The sequence below is a fragment of the Rhinatrema bivittatum genome, chromosome 5 (assembly GCF_901001135.1).
Source record: "Rhinatrema bivittatum chromosome 5, aRhiBiv1.1, whole genome shotgun sequence".
NCBI classification, from domain to species: Eukaryota; Metazoa; Chordata; class Amphibia; order Gymnophiona; family Rhinatrematidae; genus Rhinatrema; species Rhinatrema bivittatum.
Genome location: NC_042619.1, coordinates 24,731,935 through 24,748,267, shown reverse-complemented (window position 1 = coordinate 24,748,267; position 16,333 = coordinate 24,731,935). Strand labels below are relative to the sequence as shown.

Below are 16,333 nucleotides of genomic sequence, written 5' to 3'. Positions count from 1 at the left end.
GTTCAACTTCCAGACCCAGTTCCTGCTCCTAGGTTCAACCAAAGCTGGGGATTCTGTGGCAGCAGCCCCCGAAAGGGAGTGGCTCTGACCATTGTGCTATAGCCAAACCTACTGTCCAGTTATACAGCGCTCTTGCCCCAGGCTCTGAAGAGAGCTGCAGCCTGTGTCTCTTGGCCAAGGACCATTGATGGGATGGCCAAGCTGGAGAGAGACAAAAAAAAAATAAATTACAGTACCTACAATTGAAGGCTGATAGCAACAGAAACTGATCAGAGGACTGATCCAGGAATACAGAAATTCAGTAGGTAGCAGTTTTCACAGTCACGGTAAAAAAAATCATGTTAAAAGAAAGCCATTCCCATATAATGGCGCTTGATTCTGCAAAAGTATTGGTTCTTGTGAAATATCTGGACATATTGATCTGTGTTGTTTTTTTGTCATGTGGCAAAAATTATTTAAAATAAGCAGCCAGATGTCCAATCTGTGAAAATTTATTGTGTGGAATCAAAATATGAAATGAGCCCGACTCCAGCCGAGTTTCACCCTCTTTCAATAGGGCTGCATCAGGGGTATTTGCATATGTAAATGCTAAATCTTCATCAAAATGTTGTAAGTGTAACCTATGAACGGTACCTGATATTACTCGCAACATTTAAAAAAAATCACTGTGATCTATTCATGATCACAGTGATTTTGTACTGCTGAAATCCGGAGCATTTTATCTGCTGAAAGTGCTGCTGAACATCGTGTCGGTTTTTAAATGTTGCGAGTAATATCAGGTACCGTTCATAGGTTACACTTACAACATTTTGATGAAGATTTAGCTGGAGTCGGGCTCATTTCATATTTTGATTCCACACAATAAATTTTCACAGATTGGACATCTGGCTGCTTATTGTGTATTTCTGCTCTCAGGGCTTTATTAAGCAGCCTTCCTTGCTGTTTTGTCAGTCCCAAAAATTATTTAAAAACACAAAATCCCAAAAATTGGAGAGACAACCAAAAGCAAACAATCTCAAGTCAATTCAACTGAAACTTCAAAATATTTCTTAATGCAAAACCACAGACCTCATACCGATAGGCGGACTTTGTATCTCTCTCATCTGTCTTCTCAAGTTCTCATTCCTTCTTACCAGCAGCCTCTTTTTCTCTATTCATAATTTAATTTCTCACCTATTCTTCCTGGTCTTCTTGTTGCCCCCTTTTCTGACTATTTTTCTGGCCCTCACCTGCCTTCTCCATGCTTATCCCCCGAAAAACACCAGGTTGTTCAGCTTACCAGTGGTGTTTATATTTTGGACTTAATTTAACTCTGTTTGAACTGTGCATAGATTTTTTTTTTTTTACCTCCACACATAATGTAATCCCTGAAGAACGGCGCTCTGAACCAGAGAGGCAGCATCAGCAGGTAAGGAGTCATTCCTGGGAACAGAGTGCGAAAGCCTGTTGCGTCGGTGCAGAAATTGACAAAAGCCCCGGCTACCAGAACCCCATGCGGGTGGAAACCAAGCACATAATTGTGCCTTGGATCAAGGTCTGCAGTCTTGATCATCTGTAGGAAAGAGAAGCTATTTAAGGGTTTGCAAAATATTTACAAATGCACGAAACTTGGGAGAGAGAGAGAGAGAGAATGTCGCCTTCCCCAATGCATTTTCAATGACTAAAAAAACGGAAGTCCCATTTGCTTGTCTCAGCTACTTTCCCTGTCGGTCTGGGAATCTCTGTTCACTCCACTGGTATTAACTACACTTTATACATTTACAGAGATGCACTGCTGGGGTTGTCATTAAGGGACTGTTGCCAGCTTTGCTCCACTCTGTGAGAGACCTTTTTCCATAAAATTACTTAACATGTTGCTCCTGGGATTTCCCATCCAGCATACTGTATCGCTATAATTTTGCTATATTCACACTATTTCTTTAGTTTCAGTCATCAACCGCAGGAAGAATCAGACCATTTAAGTTTACCTTTTTTCTGCCAGCAGATGTGTTCATTTAGAACAGTGAAAACCTCAGCCTATCCCTCTCTTGATCAACCTGGTGGTGCAGAAGGACCATGAGCAGTATCTTAACTGCTGTATCTGAGCTCTGTGCACAGTGTCATTCTCTAAGAACATAAGAACATAAGAACATGCCATACTGGGTCAGACCAAGGGTACATCAAGTCCAGCATCCTGTTTCCAACAGTGGCCAATCCAGGCCATAAGAACCTGGCAAGTACCCAAAAACTAAGTCTATTCCATGTAACCATTGCTAATGGCAGTGGCTATTCTCTAGGTGAACTTAATAGCAGGTGATGGACTTCTCCTCCAAGAACTTATCCAATCCTTTTTTAAACCCAGCTATACTAACTGCACTAACCACATCCTCTGGCAACAAATTCCAGAGTTTAATTGTGCGTTGAGTAAAAAAGAACTTTCTCCGATTAGTTTTAAATGTGCCACATGCTAACTTCATGGAGTGCCCCCTAGTCTTTCTACTATCCGAAAGAGTAAATAACCTATTCACATCTACCCGTTCTAGACCTCTCATGATTTTAAACACCTCTATCATATCCCCCCTCAGCCGTCTCTTCTCCAAGCTGAAAAGTCCTAACCTCTTTAGTCTTTCCTCATAGGGGAGCTGTTCCATTCCCCTTATCATTTTGGTTGCCCTTCTCTGTACCTTCTCCATCACAATTATATCTTTTTTGAGATGCGACGACCAGAATTGTACACAGTATTCAAGGTGCGGTCTCACCATGGAGCGATACAGAGGCATTATGACATTTTCCGTTTTGTTCACCATTCCCTTTCTAATAATTCCCAACATTCTGTTTGCTTTTTTGACTGCCGCAGCACACTGAGCCGACGATTTCAGTGTGTTATCCACTATGACACCTGATCTCTTTCTTGGGTTGTAGCACCTAATATGGAACCCAACATTGTGTAATTATAGCATGGGTTATTTTTCCCTATATGCATCACCTTGCACTTATCCACATTAAATTTCATCTGCCATTTGGATGCCCAATTTTCCAGTCTCACAAGGTCTTCCTGCAATTTATCACAATCTGCTTGTGATGTAACTACTCTGAACAATTTTGTGTCATCTGCAAATTTGATTATCTCACCTAAAGTGTTTGAATCTCTTAATCATATCCTTCCAACATAACATACACAGTATTAGTTAACACAAGGATCTGACATCATTTTGCTCCCACTAAATTATGAATTATGTAAAGCTTTTAATATATATATCTTAGTATGGTGGTAAAGCTCATCTCAAATTAATTTTGTCCCGCAATTATACTTTTTTTTTGCACTCAAGCAATACAGAGTCAGAAAAATATATATCACACAGTGAAACAATCTATGGATTCCTTGTTTTGTGTCATGGGATGCATACTTCTAGTGCTGTGTGCTGTATTTAATTGAAACAAAGAAAATAAAAGTGGGTATGAACCGCAAGCCCATCTGGTCTACTGAACTTGTGGCCAGATCTGTTGAATATTAATTTGCTAGCCCTAATATAGAATGATTTCCTGCTGACATTGTTCTATTCTTCTGCATTTCTGTGTTTTTCCTTGGTTTGAAATCTTGATATATTTGTCCTAGCTTGATAGCGTCCTTTGAATCCTTGCTAGTGTGTATTTAAAAAAAAGAGGCTGGAATCTACAAAAGTTGTCTTTTATTCAATGTAACAATTGTGGTGCTTAAGCCCTAAGGTCTACCATTTAGAGACTTAAGGAGTGTCCAATTTTCTTTCAGTTGTCTGCAATGAAAAAGCAGGTGACTCATCTGAAAGAGGAATTGTTCAGCTTTCAAAGATCCTCCCCTTTCTTTTAGCTTCCAGAATATCTCCTCTAGCTCCTACAGAGGATTCAGAAACCCAGGAATAAATTGATTACAGTGGGCTCTGGCAGAATGAGGCCTGGGATGAAGAGGCACCCACTCTCTGTTACCCTTACATGATACCTTTTCTGCATTGGCTAATAAAGGAGCTCCAGCAGTAGAAAATGAGGTGACGTCTGAAAGGGATGTAGTCACCCAGAGTACCCAGGAACCCTTAAACATTACCAAAGATCAAAAAAAGGAAGCTTTTTCTGCTCGATCCATGATGACATCAGTAAACCTGGACTCTTAAGCTCCATCGGGGCCTGGCCTAATCGACTTGGCAATGAATTCCTTCCTTGCTGAATCCTTCGGATCTGTCTACCGACATCTGTTCCTGGTTTTGGTTCTTCCTGGCGTGAGACACTCTCAGGTACCCACTCCTCAGTGTCCCTGCTCCTGTCTCCTGACTGTGTCACGCCCCCCCCTCCCCGCTCCTCAGGGCAGCACTCTCTCTCTCCCTCTCCATCACTGCCAGAGACCCCCTGGGCGTCCCCACTCTTCGGGTAAGCCTACGTCCTTCCTTTTTGCGGATGCTCTCCGTGGCTCCGCCCCTTGGCACTCCTCCTCACTCAGCCTGCATCCTTGTGCCTCAGGGCCTGCCCGGCTCCTCACCACTAGGGGGATGTACTCTGGCCATTGTAACTACATTCCTCTCTCTACATTCTCTTTGCTCTGTCACCTGCAGCTGCTGACATCACCTCCCGACAGTGAGGCCCCATGGGGCTCCTCCCCGTGGGTGGTACCATCTCTCACTGCGGGCCAAGGGTCCACTGACCTATGAGTTCTAACACCCAGTTGATCATCTGTCATCCCCTTCCTCTGTATTTTCTCATATCCCTCCCCAGTTGATACTCTCACCCCTAGCTCCTCTCTTCCATCCCCTTTTCTCACCTTCCACAGCCAATCCCTCTCCCACGGATCCAACCCTCAAACCCTTCCAGTACCTGATCCCTCCCTGCAAACAGCCCCCACCCAATCATCCCCTTGACTAGGACCAGCAGCAACATTTTCAATTGGCCTCAGGCAATAAGTGGGTGACAGCTCGTGGGAAGAGAGGGCAGGTTGATGTCAGGGGCAACATTTTTCTCTTAGGTAAGTTCAGTGATGGGAGAGGATAGAGAAGAAGTGACAACCTGTGCACGCTCTGCTGGTCCAATGCCTGATGTTGATCTGCAGCTGGCAGCAGCGTCAGTAATGAAAGTCAGCACAGGATCTGTGAGCCAGTAACAGCTCCCAGGCCCTGCAGTGGCCCCAGTCCCTCCTCTCACATGGCTTCCTGTTAAGGTGGAAACTCAAGCGAGGGCGGCACCATTGCAGGACCCGAGAGTGCAGGCCAGCTCAGAGATCCCCTGCTGATTTCCACTACTTCACATGCTGGTGATGTCTGGAGAGGGCTGCCCTTTCAGGAATTTGTGACCGCAGCTGGAGGTTTTGTGACCCCAGTTGGGGTCCTGAGCCACCCACAGTTTGGGAAGTTCTGGATTAAAGGAATTACATTAAACCACAGAAACACTCAGCTGCAGAATCGTTATTTATTAACCATAAAGATGTCAGAAAAGCAAGATAACATAAAATAATTGAAGATCCTTTAGAGCTTCTCAGACTCCAATTACAACCCCAATATAAAACAATTTGAGAAATATCTTAGGAGAGGGGTTATTTGTAAGACGTCTTGTAAAATACTCCTCGATGACCCTTCTGCGAACCTCTGAGCCTCACGCTGTGTTGTCCACTTCTGCAACGGGTTGTTCAGGTGGATCTGGGGGAAGTTTTCTGGGACCTCCACTTCCAGGCCAAAGCACAAGGCAAGGTTATGTAGCATGCAGCAGGCCCTAATAATGCATGCAACCTTTTCAGCACTGTACTGGAGGGCACCACCAGACCAATCCAAGCATCTGAATCGACCTTTCAGCACACCAAATGTCCGTTTGATGCCAGATCAAGTGCTTGTATGTGCGTCGTTGTATCGTCTTTCCGCCACGGTGTGCGGGGCCTGGAGTGGAGTCAGCAACCACGGCTTACAGCCGAACTCAGCATCACCTATAACAAAGGTAATAAATATAGCATCTTTGACACTGACAAAACAAACACCAAGAAACATATCTACACAATACAGTGTACCCTCCAGTTACAACCTGCTTGACATACAAACAACTTGAGTTACAACCCAAATTTTAGTTTTGAGCTACAACTAAAACTAACTGCGAGACAGAGTTATAACCTGAATGCTGGCCAAGGCCATGTGTATCTGCTTGTGCGTTCGGTTGCTTCTAATTGGGCGTTTTTTCCTGTCAATCGTGGGTTTTTTGGCTTGGTGGGTGGGACTTCTGCTCTGCTGCTGCAGTGATTGGCTGCTGCTGCTGCCGATGAGGCCTGTCCATCTGAGGCGCACCCAGAGCTGGAAATGTTCACAGGAGCACGTAGGCAGACCCGGCACGGCATTGCAACAAGCAACAGCATCACTGGTGACCAAGGAAGCTTCTGTGCAGCAGCAGAAAGGGAGTGCATTCAGCTGGCTACTGCAAGGTATCAGGAGGGGAGGAATGAGTATGCTGGAAGGAGGAAATGAGTTTTTGGGGGCCAGAGATGTGCTCTGAGGGGGTGGGAAGGGGGGAATCCTCCCCCTTATCCCTTCCTGCAAGCCAAAGATGTCAACTAGAATGGTGAGTACAGTATGAAATTGTTGTTTCTGGTAGGCTAGGCACATTTTTAACTTTTTGGTGAGTACACTAGGAAAATTATAGGTGTTTCTGGTAATTACACACATTATACAACCCTTTTTTATTATGTTAGGTAAGGGATGCTTTGGGAGGTTCGGAACGCATTAAAGGTATTTCCATTATTTATTATGGAAAAAATAGTCTTGACTTACAAGAAACCTGAGTTACAGCCAGCCCTCTGGAACGAATTGTGAATTCGTAAGTTAAGGGTCCACTGTAGTAATAAAATACTTTAGGATAAGGCAATTTACTTCTTCTTGTGCATTACCCCATGCCACCTGGTTCTCTATCAAGACTATGGTTACCTACTGTTACTTACCAAGCAACCAGCCATCACCGTGTTTCCCTTCTGGAAAATCGGTTCCAAGCGAGGAACGAGCAAGGATGTAGGAATCATGGCAGCTCCCGGAAACCTCAAAAATACATTCAGGATTCATTGATAGGCATCACACAGCACCTGCATATTCATTGAATGGAATGACTTCCGATTGCAGAATGCACTCTCCTGTTCTGAGCTGGGGGTAAGTGCAATATGGGTGCAGTCTATTGCTCCCAATGCATTGGGCATCCCAGCTATGTCGAAGAATCCACGCTGGTTCTCCTGCAGTTGCACTGGGTCCACTGGGAAATAAATATACTTCCGAATGCGTTTCAACATAGCCCTCAAGACTTGTCCAAAGTGCCACGAGACTGAGGACTGATTCATCCCGCAAACCAGTCTGACTGTATTTTGGAAACTTCCTGTGACAAAAAAATGCAAGGCACACAGAGGTTTCACCAGCCCCGGGACAGCATGGTTGCGAGAGGCAACGGGATCTATATCATTGCGCAGGTCCTGGTACAGGGTCTCAATTGCTCTAGAGCTGAGAAGGTATCTTCGCACCACTTCAGGCTCCGGTAATCCTAGGATAGTTGTTCATGGCCGAATTACACGCTGCCTCAAGGGTCAGATGGCTCCGGGCTGCCTTGGAAACAGAATAACACGTAAGGAACATAAGACATATTGCTGCTGTGACCCTAAGGTGTTTTCTCACAGTTAGACCAACCACATCCCCAGCTTACAAAACAGTTGCAAACAGACCCAGAACTAAAGAACAGTATAGTATTAAAAGCCGCAAAATTAAAGAATGTTCAAGGATAAACCGTGTATTGAAAAGCCGGAAAAAGGAATGTTCAAGGGGAAACCGTGTATTGAAAAGCCGCAAAATTAAGGAACGTTCAAGGGGAAAACCGTGTATTGAAAAGCCGGAAAAAGAAACATTCAAGGGGAAACCGTCACTATTAAAAGCAGCAAAATTAAGGAATGTTCTACGGTAAATTGTCGACGTAATGAACAATAGATTTCAATAAAACGAAAGTCATTCCTTACCTCGGCCTGCTCCGCGTGATCTGCATTATCTTCTTCCAGTCTTCTGTTGGCAGGGTTAATCGCTATTGCCCGTGTAGTTGCCTAAATTCTTGCTCGCAGACGCAAGAAAAAGGTCAACACGACGAAGAAATAAACAGTATCCATTACAGAAACAAAAAAGAAGAACCCACTGCAAGCTAACAGCACAATAACGCCAATGTAAAGCAGGTGCAAAGTTTCGATCGCTAAAACACTCGCTAAAGACGCACAAAATTTCAGCTCACGATATTGCATCGGGTACGAATACCTAATTGGCGCATTTAACTAACATTTGCATGCCATTGGCATTATCCCGTTCACGCAGATTTTCCACACGTGTTAAGGACACGTAAAATCACTTATTGCATTCGCGTTCCCTTTGCGTGCGAAAATGTACATTCAATTGCACGTTCGCGACTGCGCTAAGACAAACGCCCCGTATTGCATTGACCCCAAAGTGTACAAAGACTGGGGGACATACAATGAAGTTACTAGGTGATACATTTAAAACTAATAGGAGAAAGTATATATTTTTTTTACTCAACACATAATTAAGCTATGGAATTAATTGCCAGAGGATGTGGTGAAAGCTATTAGTGTAGCTGCATTTAAAAAAGGTTTGGAAAAGTTCCTGGAGGAAAGGTCCATAAACCATTATTAAGCTGGAGTTGCAGAAATACCCTTCTTGTCCCTTGGATAAAAGCAGCGTGGGATCTCTCTTCCCCTTGGGATCCTGCCAGGTTCTTGTGGCCTGGATTGGCCACTGTTGGAAACAGGATGCTGGGCTTGATGGACCCTTGGTCTGACTCAGTATGGCAATTTCTTACATACTGTCTCCTAGACTGTCCATCTTGCTGTGGTGTATGGCGGGTGGTGTGTGTGCGTATCAGAAGGTTCTAGTTTTCTTGTTATTCACTTGCTGGATTCCATGGTCATCATCTTATTTTCTTTCTTCCTAATTTACTTGCCTTGTGATTGTAAAAGCTTTACCACTGCCGCCATGTTAAGAAATGTATGATTTTATTAGGAATATGAACTTCAAATACATAAACAAATCAACCAATATTAGACATTTGACTCGTGTTTTCCTGGAGCTAAGCAACACTGCCTTCCCAGCAGTCATCTTTAGTGGGGGGGGGGGGGGGGGGGGGGGGCGGGGGGGAGGTGAAGTGATGACATCACAAAACCCTTACAAAATCTCTATTGAGATTTGATTTTCAATAGGAAAAAGCTACAGTCTTGCTTGACCCTATAGTATCTCCTACAGTAGTTCTCACAGATATGAGTAACAAGTTTGGCATGTCCTTTTATGTGATCATTCCTGCTCTTTCTGCATCTTCTCTAAGAATGAACACAATATCTGCTTATATATATTTAGCACACCACAGTGCTATAAAGTCCCTGGTCCCAAAAGGTTAAGTAAAACACACTGAGAGACAGACAGTGAAAAGCGGTGGTAGGATTAGAGCCTGGGTCTCCAGCTTTACGAGAGTCAGGTTCTATCTAGTAAGCTACATTGCCAGTCCACTTGGTCATGATTTCGGTTGGCTTTGTTTTGTCGTCTGTGCCTGCTGTGCCGAGTTATTTAAGGTCCTATTTCTAAACGATCCCCTCCTTCCCACTGCAGCCTGGGAAGTGCTTCTGGCACGCAGTTTGGGCAGCTTCGTTACTGATTGACAACGGTGTATGCACAGGGAATGTGTTTAGACCTTCAAGTTTGCTTCCCTTAACAAATCAGTTTTACTTTAGCGAGGGCCAGGTCAGAGTCACAGAGCCAACGTCCACATCAGTAAAATGGGAGGAAAGTTAATATTGGCTCCAGTTCTGGCATATAAACGCCCTCCTTGGTTCAGTGGGCGAGCTGACCAATGCGAGGGGTGGCAGAGATTTGCCTGATGCTGCCGAAAGACGGAGGAAGCGAAGCGACAGGGCTTCACTAGAGAGCACCCAATTAGTACTTATGCAAGAGGAAGTGAGCCGTGGTCCACCCAGGAGCTGATAATGCCCACCATAGACCACCAGGGGGCACTCAGCTAATCTTATTGTTTGATTGATGGACACTCCCCCTCCCCCCCAACTTTAAATTTTGTACCACATTGGGATATGGAGTGGAAGAGCAGTAAGACTGTTCCAAAGGAGTCTACGGGGTAATCTTCCCATGCAGCACTTTTTAAACCAGCAATCGCTTCTCTCCCCCACCCAAGTTATTCTAATGCACCTACCAATGTATAATTCGTAGGTGCTTTATAAGAAGTTATTGGCACTGCCTCTCTTGTCAGATGGGTATCGCCGTTCACCCCATTTGGCTCACAGGCTTTCAGTCCAATGCAATATAGTGGGGCAGATTTTATAACGTACGCCCAATTTTATAACAAGCGCGCGCAGCCCCGCGCTTGTTATAAAAATCAGGGGTCGACGCGCGCAAGGGGGCGCACAATTGTGCACCTTGCGTGCGCCGAGCCGCGCAGCCTTCCTCCGTTCCCTACCCCTCCCCCACCCCATCTTCCCTTCCCCTAACTCTCCCGCCCCCCAGCCCTAAGCTAAACCCCCCTAAAAAATGTTTCTTACCCAGTTACGCCTATCTTGGGTAGGCACAAGTTGTGCGGGCCAGCCAATGGCTGGCCCGCAATCCCGGGCACAGCGGCAAATGGCCGCTGTGCCTGGAGGCTCCGGCCCCGCCCCTTCCCCGCCCCTTTTTTTCAAGCCCCGGGACTTACACGTGTCCCGGGGCTTAAAAATCTGCCCCAGTGTGTTCAGTCGAGCGCACGGCCACGCTTGGAACCCCTCGTACAATAAGGGGATTAGCTCGTCCAAAATGCGCGTCCAAACCAGTGCGTACCTATGGAAAAAAAAAAATGTGCGCCCGACGCACGGATTTTTACTCTAAAAAATTAACGCCTGCCATGGAGCAGGCGTTAATTCTCCAGGAGCCCCTAAAGTTATCAGAAAAGCAGAAAATACTGCTTTTCTGTAGTTCATCTGACATAGTATCGTGATGAGATTCAGTCGGAGGAACTGAAAAAAGGAGTAAGAGAAAAACATTTTTTTTTAAAAGTGTCGCCAGCGGTCAGGTTAGGAAAATGGACGCTCAATTGATGACCTCTCCCGGGCGCCCGATGCCGAGGAGGAGCTAGAGACCCACAACTTCCCCATGCGCCTCCTTTTTATTGCGGCTGCCCATTTGAATATTAAATCGTGTGCCCGGGAGAGGTGGGTCAGCGCGAGTTAGGAGAGCGGGCACTCAGTCATGAGTGCCCATTTTTACGCGCAACGATATTGCATCGACCTGGCAAAAATCTTCACCGTAACATCCATATAACAACGAGAAATGGCAACATAACATTTCCGACATGGCATTGCTGCCATGCTGAGTTCATGAACCATAAAGGCCACGCATGTATCTTGCATTTCAGTTAAGCATCACATGGAAGCTACAGGGACTCATTGTCAGCCTCCACTTCCTACACACAAGTCTCGTTTCTCTCCATGGAACAAGGGACTCCCTGCCAGTCTTTGCAGGCAGCGCAAGATACACTGTGCCTGAGACCCACAGAGTATGATAAAGTCACACTGGATCAAAAGTACCAACATAAACCAAATGGGGCATCTGATAGCATATTGCAATGCGTTATACTGTATAGCGGTTGCCCAAAATAAGCTATGCCATGTCTAACTTCACGTCTAATGCCTCTTATTGTAATTTTAACTTCAGTCCTTACCTTTTTTTGTCTATCACACTGTAGTTCAGATTGTTGGCTCAGAATGGGGTGTGTGTGTCACAGGAGAGCGAGGTTGGTTGATGAAGGGATTCTTAGGATAAGAGATATACAAAGAATATGACAGCAAATAATAAAGACCCATCTAGTCTGCCCAGTTTACAATACCAATCCCTTCCAACATTCCTTGGTCCGTCAACCTCTTCTATGCAGTCTTCTCCTCCCTTCATTCTCCAGTACCCACACACACTACCAAGGAAGGAGGACAAGGAGTCTTGTGTGATGGATATGGGGTGAGTGAGCCCTTAGTGCTGCAGCGCAGTTGATGCAGCTTCGAGGGTGAGTCCCCAATTCCTATGCCGGCAGTTGACAAACACCCCCTGTATCAGGACAGTCTGGAGCTTCCCCTTTAAAAGCCACCTCCTCTGCAGGTTGAGCCCTTGGATTCTGGCAGCCAGCAGGACTTAGTGGGTCCCTAGGGCAAAGGTGATAGTTAGATTCCAGAGGTACACCAGAAGCAGAATGAGCAGTAGGCTTACGGAAGTCAAAGGAGAGCCAACGCCGGGGAGAGCAGTGAACAAGGATAGTTGGGTCCAAGCAGCGGGTCAGGTCCAGGCGGCAGGCAATTAATAGTCGGGTTCAGGTGAGAGGTCAGCTCCAGGCGACAGGCAATTGTAGTTGGGTCAAAGCAAGAGGTCAGGTTTGGAGCAATAATCAGAAGACGGCTGTGAGCCCACAGGAGACACTAATGATGATAACAAGGAAGATAGGCTAGACAGGCTGGGCTGGAAGACAAGATAAGTCTGGACGAGGCTTGCCTGGAAGGAAAGGTAAGGCTGGATGAGGTTGGATTGGAAGGCAATGCAAAGCAAGGCTGGACAAGGAAACAGGAAGCAAGAATGCAGAGAAGCAGCACTGAGGCAACTGTCCCATGGTGGGCTCTTTATCCTGCAGTGAGTCAGGCACACACACTCCAAGGAGGAGGAGGGGCCCGAAGCACTGGGATGCGATGGCCTGCTGTGCCATGCTCAGCAGTGCTGGAGGGCGCATGGCATCTTGGCCACAGGAGAGCATTGGTGGCGGTGGAGTAAGCCGTTCTTATTAGTACTCCCCTTCTAAAGCCCCCACCCCAATCTACTGTTGCTTCCATCGGTCTCAGACAGCTTCGACCTCTGTGCCTCACCTTTCTTCCTGCTCTCTCCTCTAGCCTTGGGAAGATGGCTGCCACCACGTCTTCATGCCGCTCTCTCCGGCGTCCCCGGAATGGCAATGGCAAGGCTATCCGCCATGTTTCTCCTGAGGACCTCCTTCGGTGCACGTCTTTATCCGGATGGCGTGATGTCACTTGGAGGGCGTCCCCTCCAAGTGACATCACGCCATCCGGGTTTTTAACCTGCCCTTCATTTGCTAACAACTCCAGTTAGCAAGGATTGGAAGGCCTCCGGTCTAAGCTACTCTGCCACTTCCATGCTGCCGCTGGAAGCTCTCTCTGCCCTTCGGGGTTATTCTTCTAACCTGGGTACCCGCTCCTCGGGAGCCCTTTGCTTTCTTTCAGCTTCCTATCTGGGATACCAGGTACTCGCTCCTTGAGGGCCTGCTCTCCCTGCCTTGGTGCCTGCAATCCAACTACTTCTGCCTGTCGGGATCTCCATCTATACGGCTACCAATTTAGTGAGTAATCTAACCTCTGTCAGTCTGTCTCATCTACAGCTCAGCACTGGGAACCTGCATCTGGAACGCCCTATACTACCGTGTGCTGCTAACATCTACCTTTGTGGGACGGGTCTCCTCTGCCGAGGGCCCCTGGACTGCTACTACTGGATCACCTCACTACTGCCACCTCTGGTGGTATCATTCAGCTGTATAATAAAGACAAATCTTCTGTGTTTGCGTGTCTCGAGTCTAGCCTAGTACTGCGGTTCCTCACGGGGCTCCTCCCCGTGGGAGTGGCCATCACCGCAGTACCCAAGAATCCACTCCAACACCTCAAAACCATAACATCTTCTAGGCCTGGCTTTCTTGGGGACTCTTTTGTGGAATTCCGCTATAAGTTGGGGGGGTTGTAGATTGGAGGATGGTTCCCATCAGGGCCATAATTTTTCCAGGCAATAAGATACTGTAATTGGTTAAGAACTCTTTGAGAGTCTAAAATCTGCAATCCAACTACTTCTGCCTGTCGGGATCTCCATCTATATGGTTACCAATTTAGTGAGTAATACAGTAATACTGCTCTGAAGGAGCAGTCTGCCTGGCCAAGAGAAAATGGCAGGTTTTAACAATGAGATGTGGAATACAAGGATGGTGGTGGTTTGAGCTTGTACACTACGGCGGGTGCTGAAGGAAGCGTGGCATTCCAGCCGCAGGAGAGCATTTGATGGCATCAGGGTGATTCTGGTAGCTCTGGGGTCTTTCCACAAGCCACAGTTCTTAACACCTTGACTGGCCTATGATGATGGTAAAGGCAATTTTAATTTAATAGATTGAATTTCCCAAAAATCAAAATGGTGTACAATAAAAAATGAATGAGAAATGGGTGCTCTCTTTGCCCAGATCACAATATTTTCTAGCAGTTGTCTATTGAGGCAATTCAAAAGAGAATGGGTAGCACCAAGAGAAGTTCCTGTAAGACAGCCGAGCCTTTAGCATAACCTTCAGTAGTTGTCACATGTTAAGAGATGATGTGAAGAATGTGTCCAGGCTCTCCAAGATCAAGAAACTGAACTGGTATGTACTCTTTCAACTCAACAGAATCAGCAGGCTTAACATATAGCTGCAAAAGGCTACAGCTGCTTCCACACATGATGTGCGAGCAACATTTAATTGCCATGAGGGAAGGTTGCTAGCAAATGGCAACAATGATAGAAAAATGACATGCAGCCTTCAAGCAATACGTCAAGGAATTTCAATGGAGTCATCATCAGTGGAGTTGTGCTTTTGACTGCCTAGTTTAGTAATTATGTCTATGATCTAAATTATGTATGTTTATTGTAAACTGCCTAGAAGGGTGGGTATAAATTTTGTTAATAAATCAATAAATCAGTAAGGATGTCTTAAGAGCAGGAAGGCAGGTTGCCAGTAGTGAGGATTCTGCTTTCCAAATCCATCAGATCAATGGTTGTCAACCTAGTCCTCGGCACGCACCCAGCCAGTCGGGTTTTCAGAATATCCACAATGAATATGCATGAAAAAGATTTGCATGTAATGAGACAATGTATTCAGATCTATCTCGTGAGTATTCAGATCTATCTCATGGATATTCATTGTGGATATCTTGAAAACCAGACTGGCTGAATTTGTCCTGAAGACTCGATCATGAACCAACTTCTTCAGATTCTTCAAATGGGGGTCAAGCTTTGGGTCCATCAGGCAGTGATTGGTGCTCCTTCTCTGCCTCTTCTCTCTTAGTGAGTGCACGTTTGCCCTGTAGGTCACAAGCTGTCATCTCTTTCATCTTCAAATGTTAAGGGTTCCAGCAGAGGATCAGGTCTTCTGACTGGAAGGAGGCGCAGGCCTCATGTTCAGGCTGAAAACTACTTGATCCCCTCCCCATTCTTTGTTCATCTCACCTCCTGGGTCCCTCATCCTCTCTCTTTTTTTTTTTTTTTCCTGTGGAGATTCTCACTCTGCTTAATGTGTGCCCCTTAACACTCGATGGTTCTGCATCACCGGAGAGAAATTATGAGTGGAATGAAGGCTTGTACAGTGTCTAGTGCTGAACTGGTTATCATGTTTCATTAATGTCGGTGGGTGTTGTCACGTGGCCCTCTCTGTTGGACCATTTAACGCCAAGTTTGTCCCTTGTTATTATTGTCGCCTTGTTGAGATGGTCTTCATCTTCATTTTGAGGTTTGTTAAAATGCTTGTAAATTATGTTTATAAGTTATGCTTTCTCCGTGGCTGCTCCTACATTATGGAACTCATTTTCAGAGACAATGTGCTTCTCGGTCTGTTCAAAAACATTTAAGGTCTTGTTAAAAACTTTTCTTTTCAAACAGGCTTATTCATGAATTGGGATAAGAATCTGGCATTTTTTCTTTGACTGTAGAACTTTTCAATCGTAGCTCATTTATTTTGACGACGGTCTATTAAAGTTAAATTAAATATGTTACATTTTGTGCATTGCTTACTGCATTGATGATTAAAATTTTTTAATAAAGATAAAAAATAAAGATAAAATGTTTAATATCATTTTAATTTTGTATATTATTAGGTTATTTACTTAAAGGTGAATTTTAAAAGCTGGGAGCGCGCCAGGATCGGGAGATGTGTGCGCATCCACCTGATTTTATAAGCCGCCCTCACTCGCACACGAGTACCAATGCGCGAATATCTCGCATCGGGACAAAATGGGTGGAATGTAAGCGCGGCATGGGAGTTCTGGTGCGGGGCCTAGAGATAAGTACCTACGCGCCTTCGCACGTGCCCAGTTATATTGGTGCGTAAAGTTACTTCTGCTATGGAGGAGGGTATAAATCTCAATGAAACTATTTCCAGGTATCTATGAGGGAAGTGCAGGCTAATGAACCAGGGCTAGCTATAGACTGGTGGACAATCTGGTGAAACCGGTCATGGCACGGACGCACGCCATTAATCTCAGTGCGAGTAAACCACAAAAATCCCCACCTATGCTTTATTT

General features: G+C 45.5%; 1 protein-coding gene across 1 annotated transcript in view; it reads right to left on the bottom strand.

Moving 5' to 3' along the window:
• Positions 1–16,333, bottom strand: part of MOGAT2 (monoacylglycerol O-acyltransferase 2) — a 74,018-nt gene that overhangs the window by 13,870 nt on the left and 43,815 nt on the right. The window contains exon 3 of the mRNA XM_029602148.1: positions 1,348–1,552. Coding sequence (XP_029458008.1) covers positions 1,348–1,552 — 205 coding nt within the window. The remainder of the gene's footprint in view (positions 1–1,347; positions 1,553–16,333) is intronic.